Source organism: Mauremys mutica, unplaced genomic scaffold, assembly GCF_020497125.1.
Source record: "Mauremys mutica isolate MM-2020 ecotype Southern unplaced genomic scaffold, ASM2049712v1 Super-Scaffold_100093, whole genome shotgun sequence".
Taxonomy (NCBI): domain Eukaryota; kingdom Metazoa; phylum Chordata; order Testudines; family Geoemydidae; genus Mauremys; species Mauremys mutica.
Genome location: NW_025423263.1, coordinates 1022142 through 1038852, shown reverse-complemented (window position 1 = coordinate 1038852; position 16711 = coordinate 1022142). Strand labels below are relative to the sequence as shown.

The following is a 16711-nucleotide window of genomic DNA, read 5'->3' as shown; positions in this document are numbered from 1 at the left end:
CTCTGCTCACATTTTCCTGCATCTTCCTAGGAAACAGAAGAGGCCTCCCTTGGTATCCAAGTCATTGCTTGCTAAGGAAAAGGCTTCTTTGGAGAGAAGCATTGGAAACAATCAAATCACAAACCTGGAGTTGATGAAAAGGCTGCTATGACTGGCATTGGCATGGCGGTTGCTTCAACTGCAATTGCTGCAACATGAGAGCCTGCACCACACATCCTTGTGATTCCCTGGAGATGTTCACACACAGATGTCATGTCACCTTCCTTTTGATTGTCATTGATGAAAAATGGAGCGATTGGGAGAAAAGTCCCAGAGAGTCACACCGTGGCTAAGCTGGGTGACTCGCCTGCCAGGTAAAGTGGAGTTAGGGATGCAGCTCCCAGTGGTGCCTTAACAAATGTGTCTGCTCTTCCCACCTTTTGGTGAACCTTTTGCGGAAACAGAGAAGACTGCCTCTGCCTTGCAATGCAAATGCTTGCAAAAGAAACCAGTTGTTTTTTCTGACAAGTGTCAGAAGGAGGCACATAAGAAATGTGGAGACAAGGAAAAGGTCATCGTAACTCAACATGCATCCATGGCTCTTGAGGCCAGAACGCAGAGCACTAAGCACTGTACGACCACAGCAAAATCTAAACTTTACACCTTATTACACTAGGCAGTAGTTAGGTCAAGCAATTTTCTCATCCTACTGGATGTTGCCCTCCTTAATACATAGAATTCCCCCTAAAACCTGGATTACTGTCGTCAGATGACCTTCATTTTCTCAGGATTCCTGCGGCTTCCAGCATAGGTGGGGGAGGAGAAAGGCAAAAACATGATGCCCCAGTCTCCTATTTTATATCCTTAGTTCAAGTGTCTAGCAGACACTTGCCCAGACGTGTCCGGGTGGGCTCTGCTGAGTCACTAGGTTGGGGAATCCTCCTGGTGTGGTCTTGTGCAACTGAGTCATAGACTTGAGCGGTCCCCACAGTGTTGTGTTTGGGCATCTGTCACTGAATTGGAAATCCCTTAATTACAATTCCTCTGCTGATTCATGGCTGTTGAACATCCTCCTCGGCAGGGGTCACTAGCAAAATTATAGCCTATTTCAGTAACAACCATTCAGCAAAATGCATAACTTCACACACCCTCATGCTATACATATTTGGACAGAATAACCGATTTCAGCAGATCATGACTTTTCATATGATAACTTACATGGACTGGTTGGTAGGACATATCACAGCCATATAGGAATGATGACTATGTGAGCTACAGGGAGCTATTTTGAAGTACATCATGTCACAAAAGCCTCTAGAGACTGGCCTTTGGGAAGAGCTGGCTGAAGAGCCTTCTGAGTAACTGAGAGATCCAGGCTTGGTCCTGCCAGTTTGTGCTTGCGAACTAAACTTGTCCGTTGGGCTCCCTTTTTTGTGTCTCTTTCACAGAAACAGAGCAGAAGTTCTTGGCCAATCCTTGAAAGTGCTTGTTCAAGACACAGGGAGCCTCTGTGCTGGGGCAGGGGTAGGGCTGCAGGAGGTGGTCGGGGGTGGAGGTGCTTACCTCGGGCAGCACAGCTCCCAAAGTGACTGGCACACACTCCCCTCCGGCAGTGGCTCCTAGGCAGTGGGATACAGGGGCGGGTCAGCTGTGGCGTTTGCACTCAGGGCTGCAGGGATATGCCGGCCACTTCCAGGAGCAGTGTGGCAGGGAGGGAGGGGGCAGAGTGGGCAGGGAGCCGCCTTAGCGCTGCTGGCACATCTCCGTGTGTCACTTGGGGAGGCATCAGGTCTCTGTGGGCTGCCTGGGGCAGGGGCAGTGGCCGAGGGGGCTCGGGCCACCCCTTTGCCTCCTCTCTCCAGGCTCCCAGCCCATCTTGCCGGCCGACAGGGATTTTAGGGTGCAGCAGTGCAGGGAGCAGGAAGGGCGAACCACAGCGGCTGCCTCCCCCACATGCAGGAAAATGGCTTCACTTGCTGGCCCCACAGACTAAGGCACCAGGCCTCCAGCTTGCCCCATTCGACCCAATGGGTTGATCTTGTGGCCAGAATTATTTGCAGTCGGGATTTCCCCCAACAGTGCCCCACAGGGGTCCAGGGTCAGCTCCAGCACAGGCCGCACAGGAAGGCTTAATGCTCGAGCTGCAGCACATGCTGGGCAGGCTCTAGGCCGGGATCCCCATGGCAGGAGAGAAGAAGACTGGGCCCCTGGAGGGGCAGGCTGGGGCTTCCTGGATCCCATCTGCTCACAGCCAGCGCCCTGCCCCCACTCCCATGTCATCAATGGCGCCCTCAGGTCAGCCAGAATGGAGCAGCGGTTTTCACTGCACCAAGTCCACTTACGGCTTACAGGCAACTCCCAGACCCACCACAGCCCACCATGTCGGCCAGAAAGGAGCCCACTCAGCCTCGCCATTGGTGCTTTTCCGTCCCCCTAGAACCCCGCTTCTCCTGGGCTGCAAGGAGCCATCCCTGGGAAGCCAAGAGGCAGGCACAGGATTCTGCCTCCCAGCAGCCAACCGCACCTCCCCCGGCTTTGCAGAACGAATGGTGATGCTCTACTAACCCCACTTAGCCGCACTGAGGCGCTTAGCTTCTGCCCTGCCTTCCTCAGCTCGACTTTCCTCTTTTGCCCCATTCCTGCCTCACTTCCTCCTTTGGCAAGTCACGCAGAGGAGGCCAGCAGGAAGAGCCGGCCTCCACCGGCCAACCTCCAACAGCAGAGGAGGCCAAGCCACAAGCCTCCAAAAGGTGACACGCCGCACTCCTCTAGGTTCTCCAGCCTGACGCCCAGGTGCTTTCTCCACTGCTGTCAGCACCCTCTGTCATGCAGGGGTTGGAGTTATCCCAGGGACAGGCCAATAGGAGAAGGAGAAGGCCTTCCTGAACAGCAAGGGGATCTGGGAAAAGGAAGCCAGCATGTTTCTGAACCAGGGACCTTTTGCATGTTAGGCAAACGTGATAACCACTACACTACAGAAACTCCATCTGCTTGGCTGTTGCTCACCCTCACACAGACCGATGGACAAACCTGGAGAAAGTGGTGACCGCCCTTCAATAGGTCAGCTGGCAGAGCAGAGGACTGGAGTGGGCACTCAGGAAGTCGTCCTTACATCGCCCTTGTGACTCCAGCTTGAGGGAGAGCTTCTTTTTCTTCCCCTTGCTGACAAAGAGCAAGAGAAGAATGAAAGGTCAAGTGGGCCAACTTGGTGCAGAAGCCCATGCTGTCTTTTCCTGCTGCATAGCCTGAAATGAGGGACTCGTGGCAGTTAAAGGAACTGCTGCATTTTCAGAAAACATCCCACCCATGCACAAAGTGGGACAGAAGAGCCTGTTAGTCTAGCATGCTCCCAACTGAACTACTTCAGCAGCTGCTCGGTTTCTTTTTGGCCTATTACTTTTCTGTCTGCGATGTTTTTGTCAGCTGTGGCACAGAAAAAGGACGTCATTGCGAGCGGCCCATGAAGACAAGATTCACTTTTGCCTTCCTTGCTCGGCTTTACTCGCTTCCTCGCCCTATTCCTGCCTTAGTTCCTGGGTTACCTGAAGGCGACGGGGGGGCCAGCAGTACCAGGAGGAAGTTGGGCAGCTAGACCCTGGTGGCAAAAGTCCTGCCACCACTTGCCACCCCACTCTCTTCTCCCAGCGTCACATATTGGCCACCAGGGACTTGGGGCCCAGCAGTGGAACGGAAGGCAGTGGACAGAGCCACCCTCGCCTTGAAGCTCCGGCTCGTTTAACCACATCTTCAGTCGCTGATGGCCAATGAGAGACCGACATCGCTTTCTATTTTAGCACTTGGAAATTCCATTGGTCAGTCACTGGATCTCTGTAATGCTGTTACAGAACAAATGAACATAGAATCTCAGTGTGACATACTATACCTTTGGGGGAGCGTGCTGTAACCCCCATAATCATCGTGATCTTACATATAGAGCATGACTTGTAAGGTATCAGGGAAAGGATATGATTGGCTGAAAGTCATTTCTCTACCCATAGATGTATACCATTCATGCATATGAAGTTATGAGAATTGTGCAGTGTGGTTGTCACTGTGCTGCAAGGTGGGGGAGTCAGCCAAATATTAGCTCCCCAGTGGCAACAGCAAGGAAAGTAACCAACACCCGGACAGCGTGTCAAACAACCCATCAATATACAGCAAACAGGAAAACATCAAAAAAGAGCTCTCCAACCTGGAGACTCTCATCAATAACCAAACTTCCATACAAACGGACTTCACTACAATAAGACAGGAGATCTACATTACTCACTTCACCTCTCTACAAAGGAAAAAGGACTGTAAGCTATCTAAACTCCTACCTGCTACATGGGGCCACAACCATGGTACCCCTAACCCACCCAGCAATATCGTCAATCTATCCAACCACACACTCAGCCCAGAAGAAACGTCTGTCCTATCTCAGGGACTCTCTTTCTGCCCTGCCACCCCCACCAACATGATACAGTTCTGCGGCGATCTGGAAGCCTACTTTCGCCGTCTCCGACTCAAAGAATACTTTCAGGACAACACTGAACAGTGCACTGATACACAGTTACCCTCCCACCAACAGCACAAAAAGAAGAACTCCACATGGACTCCTCCTGAGGGTCGAAATGACAGTCTGGACCTATACATTGAATGCTTCCGCCGACGTGCACAGGCAGAAATTGTGGAAAAACAACATCGCTTGCCTCATAACCTAAGTCGTGCAGAACGCAATGCCATCCACAGCCTCAGAAACCATCCTGACATTATAATCAAAGAGGCTGATAAAGGAGGTGCTGTTGTCATCATGAACAGGTCTGACTACCAAAAGGAGGCCGACAGACAACTCTCCAACACCAAATTCTACAAGCCACTTCCCTCAGATCCCACTGAGGAATACACTAAGAAACTGCACCATCTACTCAGGACACTCCCTACACCAACACCGGAACAAATCAACATACCCTTAGAGCCCCGACCAGGGCTATTCTATCTACTGCCCAAAATCCACAAACCTGGAAATCCTGGACGCCCCATCATCTCGGGCAGTGGAACTCTCACTGAAGGACTGTCTGGATATGTGGACTCTCTACTCAGACCCTATGCCACCAGCACTCCCAGCTATCTCCGTGACACCACTGATTTCCTGAGGAAACTACAATGCATTGGTGACATTCCAGAAAACACCATCCTGGCCACCATGGATGTAGAGGCTCTCTACACAAACATCCCACACACAGATGGAATACAAGCTGTCAGAAACAGTATCCCTGATGATGCCACAGCACAACTGGTTGCTGAGCTCTGTGCCTTTATCCTCACACACAACTATTTCAAATTTGATGACAATATATATCTCCAGATCAGTGGCACCGCTATGGGCACCCGCATGGCCCCACAATATGCCAATATTTTTATGGCTGACCTGGAACAACGCTTCCTCAGTTCCCGTCCACGCATGCCCCTTCTCTACCTACGCTACATTGATGACATCTTCATCATCTGGACCCATGGGAAGGAGACTCTGGAAAAATTCCACCACGATTTCAACAGCTTCCACCCCACCATCAACCTCAGCCTGGACCAATCTACACAGGAGGTCCACTTCCTAGACACCACGGTGCAAATAATTGATGGTCACATTAACACCACCCTATACCGAAAACCTACCGACCGCTATGCCTACCTTCATGCCTCCAGCTTCCATCCCGGGCACACCACAAGATCCATTGTCTACAGCCAAGCACTGAGGTACAACCGCATCTGCTCTAACCCCACAGACAGAGACCAACACCTACAAAATCTCCACCAAGCATTCTCAAAATTACAGTACCCGCACGAGGAAATAAGGAAACAGATCAACAGAGCCAGACGTGTACTCAGAAGCCTCCTACTGCAAGACAAACCCAAGAAAGAAACCAACAGGACTCCACTGGCCATCACATACAGTCCCCAGCTAAAACCCCTCCAGCGCATCATCAGGGATTTACAACCCATCCTGGACAATGATCCCACACTTTCACAGGCCTTGGCTGGCAGGCCAGTCCTCGCCCACAGACAACCTGCCAACCTGAAGCATATTCTCACCAGTAACTGCACACCGCACCATAGTAACTTTAACTCAGGAACCAATCCATGCAACAAACCTCGATGCCAACTCTGCCCACATATCTACACCAGCGACACCATCACAGGACCTAACCAGATCAGCCACACCATCACCGGTTCATTCACCTGCACGTCCACCAATGTTATATATGCCATCATATGCCAGCAATGCCCCTCTGCTATGTACATCGGCCAAACTGGACAGTCTCTAAGGAAAAGGATAAATGGACTGTGACGGTGCGATTCTGGCGGGACCCAACTGAAAGTGCCAAATCAGGACCAATTGCTTAAACAGGGCAGTCACAGCCCTAGGCTGGGGTTTTTCCACCTCTAAGGCAAACCAAACCAGCCAGACAAAAAGGACTTTGGTCTCACCCCACTGGCTAACCACAAGTCACACAAGCAATTTCCTTAGACACTCCAGTCTCCCAGCATCACCACCAGTGCACTCGTCCTGGGGATGAATGGTTATGAAAACCAACACCCCAATAAAAGAAAAAGGTTCCCTCGATCCCAAAGGACCAAGCCTCAGACCCAGGCCAATATACACATCAGATCTTACCCACAAATCACGCTGTTGCCAATCCTTTAGAATCTAAAATCTAAAGGTTTATTCATAAAGGGAAAAAGGTAGAGATAAGAGGTAGAATTGGTTAAATGGAATCAATTACATACAGTAATGGCAAAGTTCTTAGTTCAGGCTTGCAGCAGAGATGGAGTAAACTGCAGGTTCAAACTGAGTCTCTGGAATACACCCCCGCTGGGATGGGTCAGTCAGTCCTTTGTGCCAAGCTTCAGCTTGTAGCAAAATCCCTCCAGAGGTCAGAAGCAGGATTGAAGACAAGATGGAGATGATGCCTCAGCCTTATATAGACTTTTCCAGGTGTAAGAATCCCTTTGTCCTCACGGGGGAAACTTACAGCAAAAATAAAATGGAGTTTGCAGTAACATGGACAAGTTTCTGCATACTTTGCTGAGTCACAAGGCGTGTCTGCCTTCTCTCCATGGGTCAATTGTGTAGCTGATGGCCCTTTAATGGGCCATCAAGCCAGCTATGCAGGGCTAACATCAGCTTGTCTGGGATCTTTCCCAGAAGCAGAGCATAATACAAACTACAGACAGTACAGAGCCAATACTTATAACTTCAACTACAAAATGATACACAGACATACAGACAGCATAATCATAACCAGCAACCCAGAACCTGGTCTTAGACACCTTATATGACCCCCTTTACTTAGGATTTGGTGCCACCACAGGACCTTGGTTGCAACCCATGTTCTATATGGTTCCCATTTATATCAATAACGTCACACCCCCAACGCAAAAGTGATGCAGGAAGGGATGACAAAACATCACTGACTGCATCCTAAGAGCTCCCCACTCTGGACAATGCATCAGCTACGATATTTTCCTTCCCCCTTATGTGGATTATATCCATTTCATACTCTTGAAGGGCCAAACTCCAGCGCAGCAATCTGGAGTTGGTACCTTTGGCCTTGTGCAGCCAGACCAGAGGGGCATGATCACTCAACACAGTGAAACTTTTGTTGTACAAATAGGGCCTAAGCTGCTTGACAGCCCAGACAATGGCATAACATTCCTTCTCAATGGTAGCATAATTTTGCTCAGTGGGGGACAATTTCTTGCTTAGATACGCCACGGGATGTCTTTTATCACCTTCCCCTTCTTGCATCAGTACTGCACCAAGCCCGATATTGGAAGCATCTGTACACAGCAGAAAAGGTTTGCTAAAATCTGGGCTGGCCAAAACCGGCTCTTTAGCCAAAGCATTCTTGATGCTTTGAAATCCCTGCTCACAGGCCTCGGTCCATCGCACCTGGTCCGGTTTTTCCTTTTTCGTCAGGTCTGTGATGGGAGCAACAATGTCACTGAATCCCTGAACAAACCTCCTGTAGTAGTTGGCCAGACCAATGAACGATTGGACCTGTTTCTTAGTTCTAGGGACAGGCCAGCTCTTAATGGCCTCCACCTTCAAAGGCTCAGGGCGCAGTTGCCCATTGCCCACCCTGTGCCCCAGGTAGGTCACCTCAGCAGCTCCCATTCTGCATTTAGACACCTTAACAGTTAGATTGGCCTCTCTGAGCCGGTGCAGCACAACCCCTACGTGGTTAAGGTGATCTTGCCACGAACTGCTGAATATGGCCAGGTCGTCTATATAGGCCCTGGCAAAAGACTCTAATCCCCGTAGGACCTCGTTTATAAGTCTCATGAAAGTAGCCCCTGAATTACGCATCCCAAAGGGCAACACTTTGAACTCATACAGGCCAGATTCCACTATGAAAGCGGATTTTTCTTGTGCATCAGCATCTAGGGGAATTTGCCAATATCCCCTAGTCAAATCCAGGGTGCTTATAAATTTTGCCCCCCCCAGTGTATCCAATAGATCCTCTATTCTGGGTGTGGGGTAAGGGTCAGGCTGAGTGATCGCATTTAGCTTCCTGTAATCCACACAAAACCTCATGGTTTTATCCTTCTTTGGCACCATCACAATGGGAGAGGCCCAGGGGCTCATGGATTGGGTAATTACCCCCATTGTCAGCATGCTTTTTACTTCCTCCTGGATCTGCCTTTGCATGTCTCCCTTGGCCCTGTAAGCTCTGCTAGGAGCTGGGCGGGGACCCACCGTCTGAATGGAGTGTGTCATCCTATCAGTGAGCCCTGGCCTGTTGGAGAAGGTTCGCTTGTGGTGTTTTAACAACATTAGCAGCTCCTTTCTTTGAGGGGGGGATAAACCCTCCCCCATCTCAATGCTCTCAAGAGGCGTCTCTTCCTGGGTTTCAGCAACCATGTCAATCAAAGGGACAGACACTGCCTCTTCCTCAGCACAACAGATCATGTTTACATTTACCTCCCTTGCATGATAAGCCTTCATTCTGTTCACATGCACTGTCTGCACACTTCCCTGGAGCTCTGGCTTTCCCACGTCATAGGTCACCTCATTAATTTTCTCCACTACCTCCATGGGCCCAATCCAAACATCTTTCATTTTGTTCCTCCGGACAGGATCTAACACCAATACCATGTCCCCTATTTCAAACGCTCTCTCCTTAGCATCTCTATCATACCAGGCTTTCTGAGAATCCTGGCTCTCCTTCAGATTCTGCTCAACCAACTTCATCATCTCCTGCAAACTCTCCTTGAACTGAGCCACATACTCAGCCACTGGCTGCTCTGTCTCCTTCACATTACCTTCCCACGAGTCACGGACCAAATCTAGGGGCCCCCGGACCTGCCTCCCATAGAGCAGCTCAAAGGGAGCAAACCCTGTAGACTCTTGGGGCACACTCCTGTACGCATACAATAGATACGGCAGCAGAACATCCCAGTCATTCTGGCGTCTATCAACATACATTTTCAGCATAGACTTTAGGGTTCCATTGAACCTTTCCACTAGGCCATTAGTCTGGGGGTGGTAGGGAGCAGCCTTCAGGTGCTTTACCCCACATAACTCCCACAACTGCTTGAAAACCACGGACATGAAGTTAGACCCACGGTCAGACAATATTTCTTTAGGAAAACCCACCCTGCTGAAAATAGAGAACAAGGCCACTGCCACTGTCTCTGCCTCAATATTAGCCAAGGCTACAGCCTCAGGATATCTGGTAGCAAAATCTACCAACACCAGAATGTATTTCTTCCCATTTCTGGAGGGTCTTGGGAATGGCCCCACAATATCCACAGCCACTCTGGCAAAAGCCTCCCCAATAACAGGCAGAGGCTGGAGGGGCACCTTGCTAGGCCCTCTTAACCCCTTACGCTTCTGGCACAGTTCACAGCTCCTGCAGTAATCTCTCACCGACCCAAAGAGGTGAGGCCAGTAGAAATTTTGCTCTAGCCTGTCACATGTTTTGCCTACACCCAGATGTCCTGCAAATGGACCATCATGAGCCAACTTCAACAAATCACTGCGGTAACTCTCCAGTACCACAAGCTGTTTGTGAGCTGCTGCTTGGGAATTCTTCCTTCCCCTGGGCGGCTCCCTATACAACAGCCCATCCTGCATAAAAAACCTGCCTCTCTCTTCACTGGATGGGACCTGACTTTGGGCATCATTCCTGGCTCTCTCCAGAGATACATCACTTTGCTGAGCCGCAATGAATTCATTTTGGGTTTTGTTTGAATTCAGAGCCATCTCTGAAACTTCAGACAAACCCTCACCTGCTTCATCATGAGAGACACTCTCTGTCTGTTCGCCGTCCCCCTCACTGGCCTCAGTCAAGGTATCTGCCCCAGGCACCAACTCTTTCTGCGACCTGGTCACCACATTCACGTGGCCATTCACCCTCAGTATGTTATTTCCTACCAAAACATCCGCCGGGATTAAATCCCGGACAGCAGCCTTCACCTCCCCTTGAAAGCCATCCCACTCAAGGTGGATCCTAGCCATTGGCAGGTCCACAGAGTACTCAGATAGTGCCACTATTGTCACATACTCCCCTGGCAACATGTCCTCTGGCTTCACCAGATGTCCCTTGACTATTGTTACATCAGAGCCTGTGTCTCGCCATCCCATGCATTCAACACCATTGACCTTTGCTTCCTTAATAAACCTCTCACTCCCTTGCCAAGCCTCAGTCCTGACATAACTGGTGAGCTCATCCCCTCCCCCCAGACCACTGGAGACAATGGGGTTGGCATTAGCCATCGCTGTGCTTGCACCTGGACTCAAGGTGGCGCTGTTGAGGCTTGGTTCAGCCTGAGTGCTCAGGGTAATGGAGTTGGCCTGCACTGCTGGCTTTGGGCTGCCCTTCAGGGTCGGGCAATCGGGTCTCATGTGGCCCAGCACGCCACAGTGATAGCAGGTCACCTGTTCCGTCCTGGGCATGCGAGTTCCTACCCTCCATCCCCCCTTGAGAGGAGTCAGGGCCAGGCTTACCTTTAAATCCTTCCCTCCTCTTGAGCTGGGGAGAATGGTGACTAGTTTTCCCCAGGGGTCTACACCCTTCCCGAGCCCTGTTTTGGGTGTGGGCATCCGCAATCTCTGCCGCCCGTAGGACTGACTCAGGGTCCCTATCACACACAGCTGCTCTCACCTGGTCAGGCACAATGTCTAGGAACTGTTCTAAAGTTATCAAATCCAGCAGTTTGTCAAAACTCCCATGTGCCTTTGCTCCCATAACCCATTTTTTAACAAAACCCATCAGTTTATGAGCACATTCCACAAAAGTACAATCCTTAGACATTTTAAACTCTCTAAATTTAACTCTGTAGGATTCAGGAGTGACTTTGAACCGCCTTAACACAGAATCTTTAAACCGCTCATAATCCAAGGCTTCCCGTTCCCCCAATTCATTAAATACCTCCCTGGCTTTTCCAGTCAGTCTGGTCAGCAGGACAGGCATTCGCTGACCTTCTGGGATTTGGTACAGATTGCAGAGTCGTTCAAAGGTAGATAGAAACGCCTCTATATCCTCAGTATCACTGTAAATGGGACACATCCTTTCCCAGTTTTTCTCATGGCGGTGGGGAAGTGGAGTATCAGGGGGTGATGACTTTCTCCGCTCTTCCACTTGGAGCTGAAGTTTGGCCGTCTCCTGTTGCATCCTGTGAGTCTCCCGTTCAGCAGCCAGCAGCTCCAGACGCCCCTTACGAGCTCTCTCTTCTCTCTCATCAGCCTCCTTCTTTCTCTCATCAGCCTCCTTCTTTCTCTCATCAGCCTCCTTCTTTCTTTTATCAGCTTCTTTCTCTCTCTCATCGGCCTCCTTCTTTCTCTCATCGGCCTCCTTCTCCAATTCAGCTATTTTTTGCCTTTCCAGCAACCGAAGATCTGTTAGATTCCGTTCATGCTCAAGTTGCAGTTTATCTGTCGCTTCTTGCCCTCCAACTGTTTCTGCAGCGTCAGGCAAGGGCCAAGCTCCCTGATCATTGGCCATTAACAGATTTCTGAGTTCCTCCTTTGTAGCTTTCTTTCTAAAGCTTATCCCCTTTTCTGAGCACAAATTTTCCAGGGCTCTTTTGCCCAGTCCCGCATAATCTCTCTGCTCAGCCATTGCAGCAGCTCTCTAACCAATCAAACTCTCAAACCCCAAAATTCGAATTTGGATAGCGTGGGGTTCTGACCCAAAGCTTAATTGACCTGGTTCTGTGGATCCAAGCACGACTACGCCACTGTGACGGTGCGATTCTGGCGGGACCCAACTGAAAGTGCCAAATCAGGACCAATTGCTTAAACAGGGCAGTCACAGCCCTAGGCTGGGGTTTTTCCACCTCTAAGGCAAACCAAACCAGCCAGACAAAAAGGACTTTGGTCTCACCCCACTGGCTAACCACAAGTCACACAAGCAATTTCCTTAGACACTCCAGTCTCCCAGCATCACCACCAGTGCACTCGTCCTGGGGATGAATGGTTATGAAAACCAACACCCCAATAAAAGAAAAAGGTTCCCTCGATCCCAAAGGACCAAGCCTCAGACCCAGGCCAATATACACATCAGATCTTACCCACAAATCACGCTGTTGCCAATCCTTTAGAATCTAAAATCTAAAGGTTTATTCATAAAGGGAAAAAGGTAGAGATGAGAGGTAGAATTGGTTAAATGGAATCAATTACATACAGTAATGGCAAAGTTCTTAGTTCAGGCTTGCAGCAGAGATGGAGTAAACTGCAGGTTCAAACTGAGTCTCTGGAATACACCCCCGCTGGGATGGGTCAGTCAGTCCTTTGTGCCGAGCTTCAGCTTGTAGCAAAATCCCTCCAGAGGTCAGAAGCAGGATTGAAGACAAGATGGAGATGATGCCTCAGCCTTATATAGACTTTTCCAGGTGTAAGAATCCCTTTGTCCTCACGGGGGAAACTTACAGCAAAAATAAAATGGAGTTTGCAGTCACATGGACAAGTTTCTGCATACTTTGCTGAGTCACAAGGCGTGTCTGCCTTCTCTCCATGGGTCAATTGTGTAGCTGATGGCCCTTTAATGGGCCATCAAGCCAGCTATGCAGGGCTAACATCAGCTTGTCTGGGATCTTTCCCAGAAGCAGAGCATAATACAAACTACAGACAGTACAGAGCCAATACTTATAACTTCAACTACAAAATGATACACAGACATACAGACAGCATAATCATAACCAGCAACCCAGAACCTGGTCTTAGACACCTTATATGACCCCCTTTACTTAGGATTTGGTGCCACCACAGGACCTTGGTTGCAACCCATGTTCTATATGGTTCCCATTTATATCAATAACGTCACATGGACACAAATCAGATATTAGGAATGGCAATATACAAAAACCTGTAGGAGAGCACTTCAACCTCCCTGGCCACACAATAGCAGACCTTAAGGTGGCCATCCTACAGCAAAAAAACTTCAGGACCAGACTTCAAAGAGAAACTGCTGAGCTCCAGTTCATCTGCAAATTTGACACCATCAGCTCAGGATTAAACAAAGACTGTGAATGGCTTGCCAATTACAGAACCAGTTTCTCCTCTCTTGGTTTTCACTCAACTGCTAGAACAGGGCCTCATCCTCCCTGATTGAACTAACCTTGTTATCTCTAGCTTGCTTCTTGCTTGCATATATAAACCTGCCCCTGGAAATTTCCACTACTTGCATCTGATGAAGTGGGTATTCACACACGAAAGCTCATGCTGCAAAACGTCTGTTAGTCTATAAGGTGCCACAGGACTCTTTGCTGCTTCTAAACAACCCATCGACAGCCATTGTCCAGCAAGAGAGCTACAATGCAATGACTCACCTGCATGAGGACACCCCAGGGGAATTGCTCAGACTTGCTTGGAGAGACGCAGTGATGCTCACCTGACTCTGAAGGGGGGAGGGGGGACAAAGCCATGAGGGAAGAAAGGACATGATAAAAGGAGAGACATTTGCCAGGCTTTATCTCTCTCTGCCACCTGCGTCTACAGACACCCCCACACCAAGCAACTGAAGTGCTGATGAAAGGGGAGAGCCTGGCTGAAAAGCCACCAGCCAGCCTGTGGTGAGAAGCATCTGAGTTTGTAAGGGTACTGAAAGGGTTAAGATCAGCTTAGAATTAAAAGCAATGAGGAGTCCGGTGGCACCTTAAGGACTAACAGATTTATTTGGGCATAAGCGTTCGTGGGTAAAAAGCCCACTTCTTCAGATGCATGGAGTGAAAATTGCAGATAGAGGCATAAATATAGATTGGAACATGAAGTGACGGGAGTTACCATACAAGGGAAGAACCAGTGTAGAAGGCTAATTCAGTCAGGGTGAATGTGGTCATCTCCCCATAATTGATGGGGAGGTGTCAATACCAAGAGAGGGAAAATTGCTTTTATTGTGAGCCAGCTACTCCCAGTCCTTATTCAAGCTCAAATTAATGGTGTTAAGTTTGCAAATCAATTGTAACTCTGCAATTTCTCTTTGAAGTCTGTTTTTGAAGGTTTTTTGAATGGCTACTTTGAATTATTGGGTGTGAATGTGTAAACGTGCTGTTGACTATACAAGTCCCATATGATCTCATGATTTGGATTCCTGGTTTTTCACCCAGGCGGCCTGGGTTCAATTCCCAGTGTGGGAACAATGCAGAGCTTTTGCTCAGAGGGGAGGCAGGAAATGAAAGGAATGGGAAGGGATCCTGCCAGCAGGGGAGTTGGACAGTGTTGGAAGGGGACCCCAGAAGTGGGGGTGGGGCAGTGGTCCTTGGGGGAGATGAGGGAAGGATCCCAGCTCTGTGGGAAGTTGACATTCTGGAGAGCACAGGCCTGGCATGGCGGGTGGGAAGAGTGAGTGTGTCCCTCTAAACTCACCACCAGCAGACTTGGAAGAATTACATTTTTGTTGGTAAATGTCAATTTCTGTGTAAACACACGACCCAATGGCAAAATCTTTCCATCGATAATCATCAAAACTAACAGATGGGCAAAGTAAGAAACATGTTGCTTGGGAACTTATCCTATTCTAATCCTCTAGGGTTCCCTTTTGCCTTAGGCACCACCACGTGGGCATTTCATATCCCTCCTCATTTTCACACAGACACACAATTTCCTTTGCACAGATCCATGAACAGCAAAACCTCCCTGTGTCTATTGTCTGAGCCAGGGCATTCGATTCCACTGAAACCTTCTCTCCTGCAATAGCAATGGTCAGACAGAGGGGATGCGTCCACCTTCCCCCTGGCAGTGAGATATTCACTCTCCTCTTCATGCTGCTGTTGTTATTCCATGAGTCATCAAGGGTGGAATAAAAAGCTGAGTTTCTCCAGGGTGAGGAAAGAAAGGAGCCACCAACGCCCTCAAAAATCTCAATGCCCAGAGAAAACCCGCCTCTGTTATTGGACTCCCAGAGGTGCTGGCAATACAATGGGAAAAGGGACTGTCTGAATTGCCAGGGCAGGAAATGAACAATCTACAGCAACATCATTAACCACAAACACACCCTCATCATGCTCCAGCCAGTAGGGAAATGGGCAGGAATTCTTGCGGTTCAGCCATGGCCACACGTACAGAGCTGCACAGCAGTGAGTGTGCTGGGGAAGCTGGTCTGAGCAAACAATTTGTAATGACCCTTCAGTGAGAACAGAACCAGAGTGTAGAAAGGCCCCTGTGTTAAGTGGTTGTGGCTGAGGCCTTAGGTAGCTGGGTTAGAAAACCATGGGTGTCTTTCTGTGAAGGTCTGATCCTTGCCAGCTAGGCAAGGCTGGTGTGTGGTGTCTCCATGGCTGTAATTCCAGGGTCTGATCACAACAGTGCCAGAGGGAGCCAAGCCTAGACATATTCAGAGGCTAAGGCCAGGTCAATGTTTCAAACAGTGAGTCTATGCTGCTGCAGCTCAGTAATGGAGATGCTCTGTGCCAGGGTTTCTCAAACGTCCTTTCACTGCAACCTCCTTCTGCCAAAATAACTTAATACGTAGCCCTGGAAAGACGGACCAAGCCCTTCCACAGGCGGGGAGGGCCAAAGACTGAGCCCCAGTGGGGGGAGGGCAAAACCAAAGCCTGAGGGATTCAGCCCTGGGTGGTGGGGCTCAGACTTTTGGCTTCAGCCCCAGGACCCAACAAGTCTAATGCCAGCCCTGGTGACCCCATTAAAACAGAGTCACGACCCACTTTGCGGTCCTGACCCACAGCTTGAGAACCACTGCTCCATGCTGCGGGGGGAGAGATTTCCTGTTGGTGTACTCAATCCACTTCCCCAGGAGGTGGCAGCTTTGTCATGGGGAGAAGCTATAGCAGTGGGGGTGCAAGCTGTGGTGTTTACCACATTTAAGAAGTTTAATCAAACCCCATTTTTAAAACCACCTGTGGTCTGTGAATGGCAAAGGAGCTCGATGATGCAGGGTCTGTCCTTCAAAGTCCTGGAGATCACGATTCCATATTCCTGTTGTAATGGGGGTATAGCTCAGTGGTAGAGCGTTTGATTGCAGATCAAGTGGTCCTTTGTTCAAACCCAGGTGCCCTCTTAAAGAAAAGAAAAACATTTCCATTCTCCATTATGTTCAGGAACTCCACCATACGAGGATGCTTGAAATGAATGTGAACACTCAACATTTTGCTGTCCAAATGCATAAAAACCTAGCAAACCTGTCCATCAGCTGAAATCAGTTCCAATCCTCTAAGTGTCTAGTTTATGTTTTCATCAATTAAACAAAGGTATCATTCCCTGAAGCAGAGCACAAGTTTGAAATACAGG

The 16711-nt window shown here is 49.3% G+C and overlaps 1 protein-coding gene and 1 non-coding gene across 2 annotated transcripts; one reads left to right on the top strand and one right to left on the bottom strand.

The window, feature by feature from the left end:
- Positions 1-7441: 7441 nt before the first annotated feature.
- Positions 7442-10921, bottom strand: LOC123358665. The gene has a single exon (XM_045000969.1). It carries the CDS (start codon positions 10919-10921, stop codon positions 7442-7444), a length of 3480 nt encoding a protein of 1159 aa, XP_044856904.1.
- Positions 10922-16409: 5488 nt separating this feature from the next.
- Positions 16410-16481, top strand: TRNAC-GCA. The gene has a single exon. It is a non-coding gene; the product is annotated as a tRNA-Cys (tRNA).
- Positions 16482-16711: the final 230 nt, after the last annotated feature.

Coding starts and splice junctions, on each gene's coding strand:
- LOC123358665 (XM_045000969.1), bottom strand. CDS start 10,921: ATGCCCAGGACGGAACAGGTGACCTGCTATCACTGTGGCGTGCTGGGC.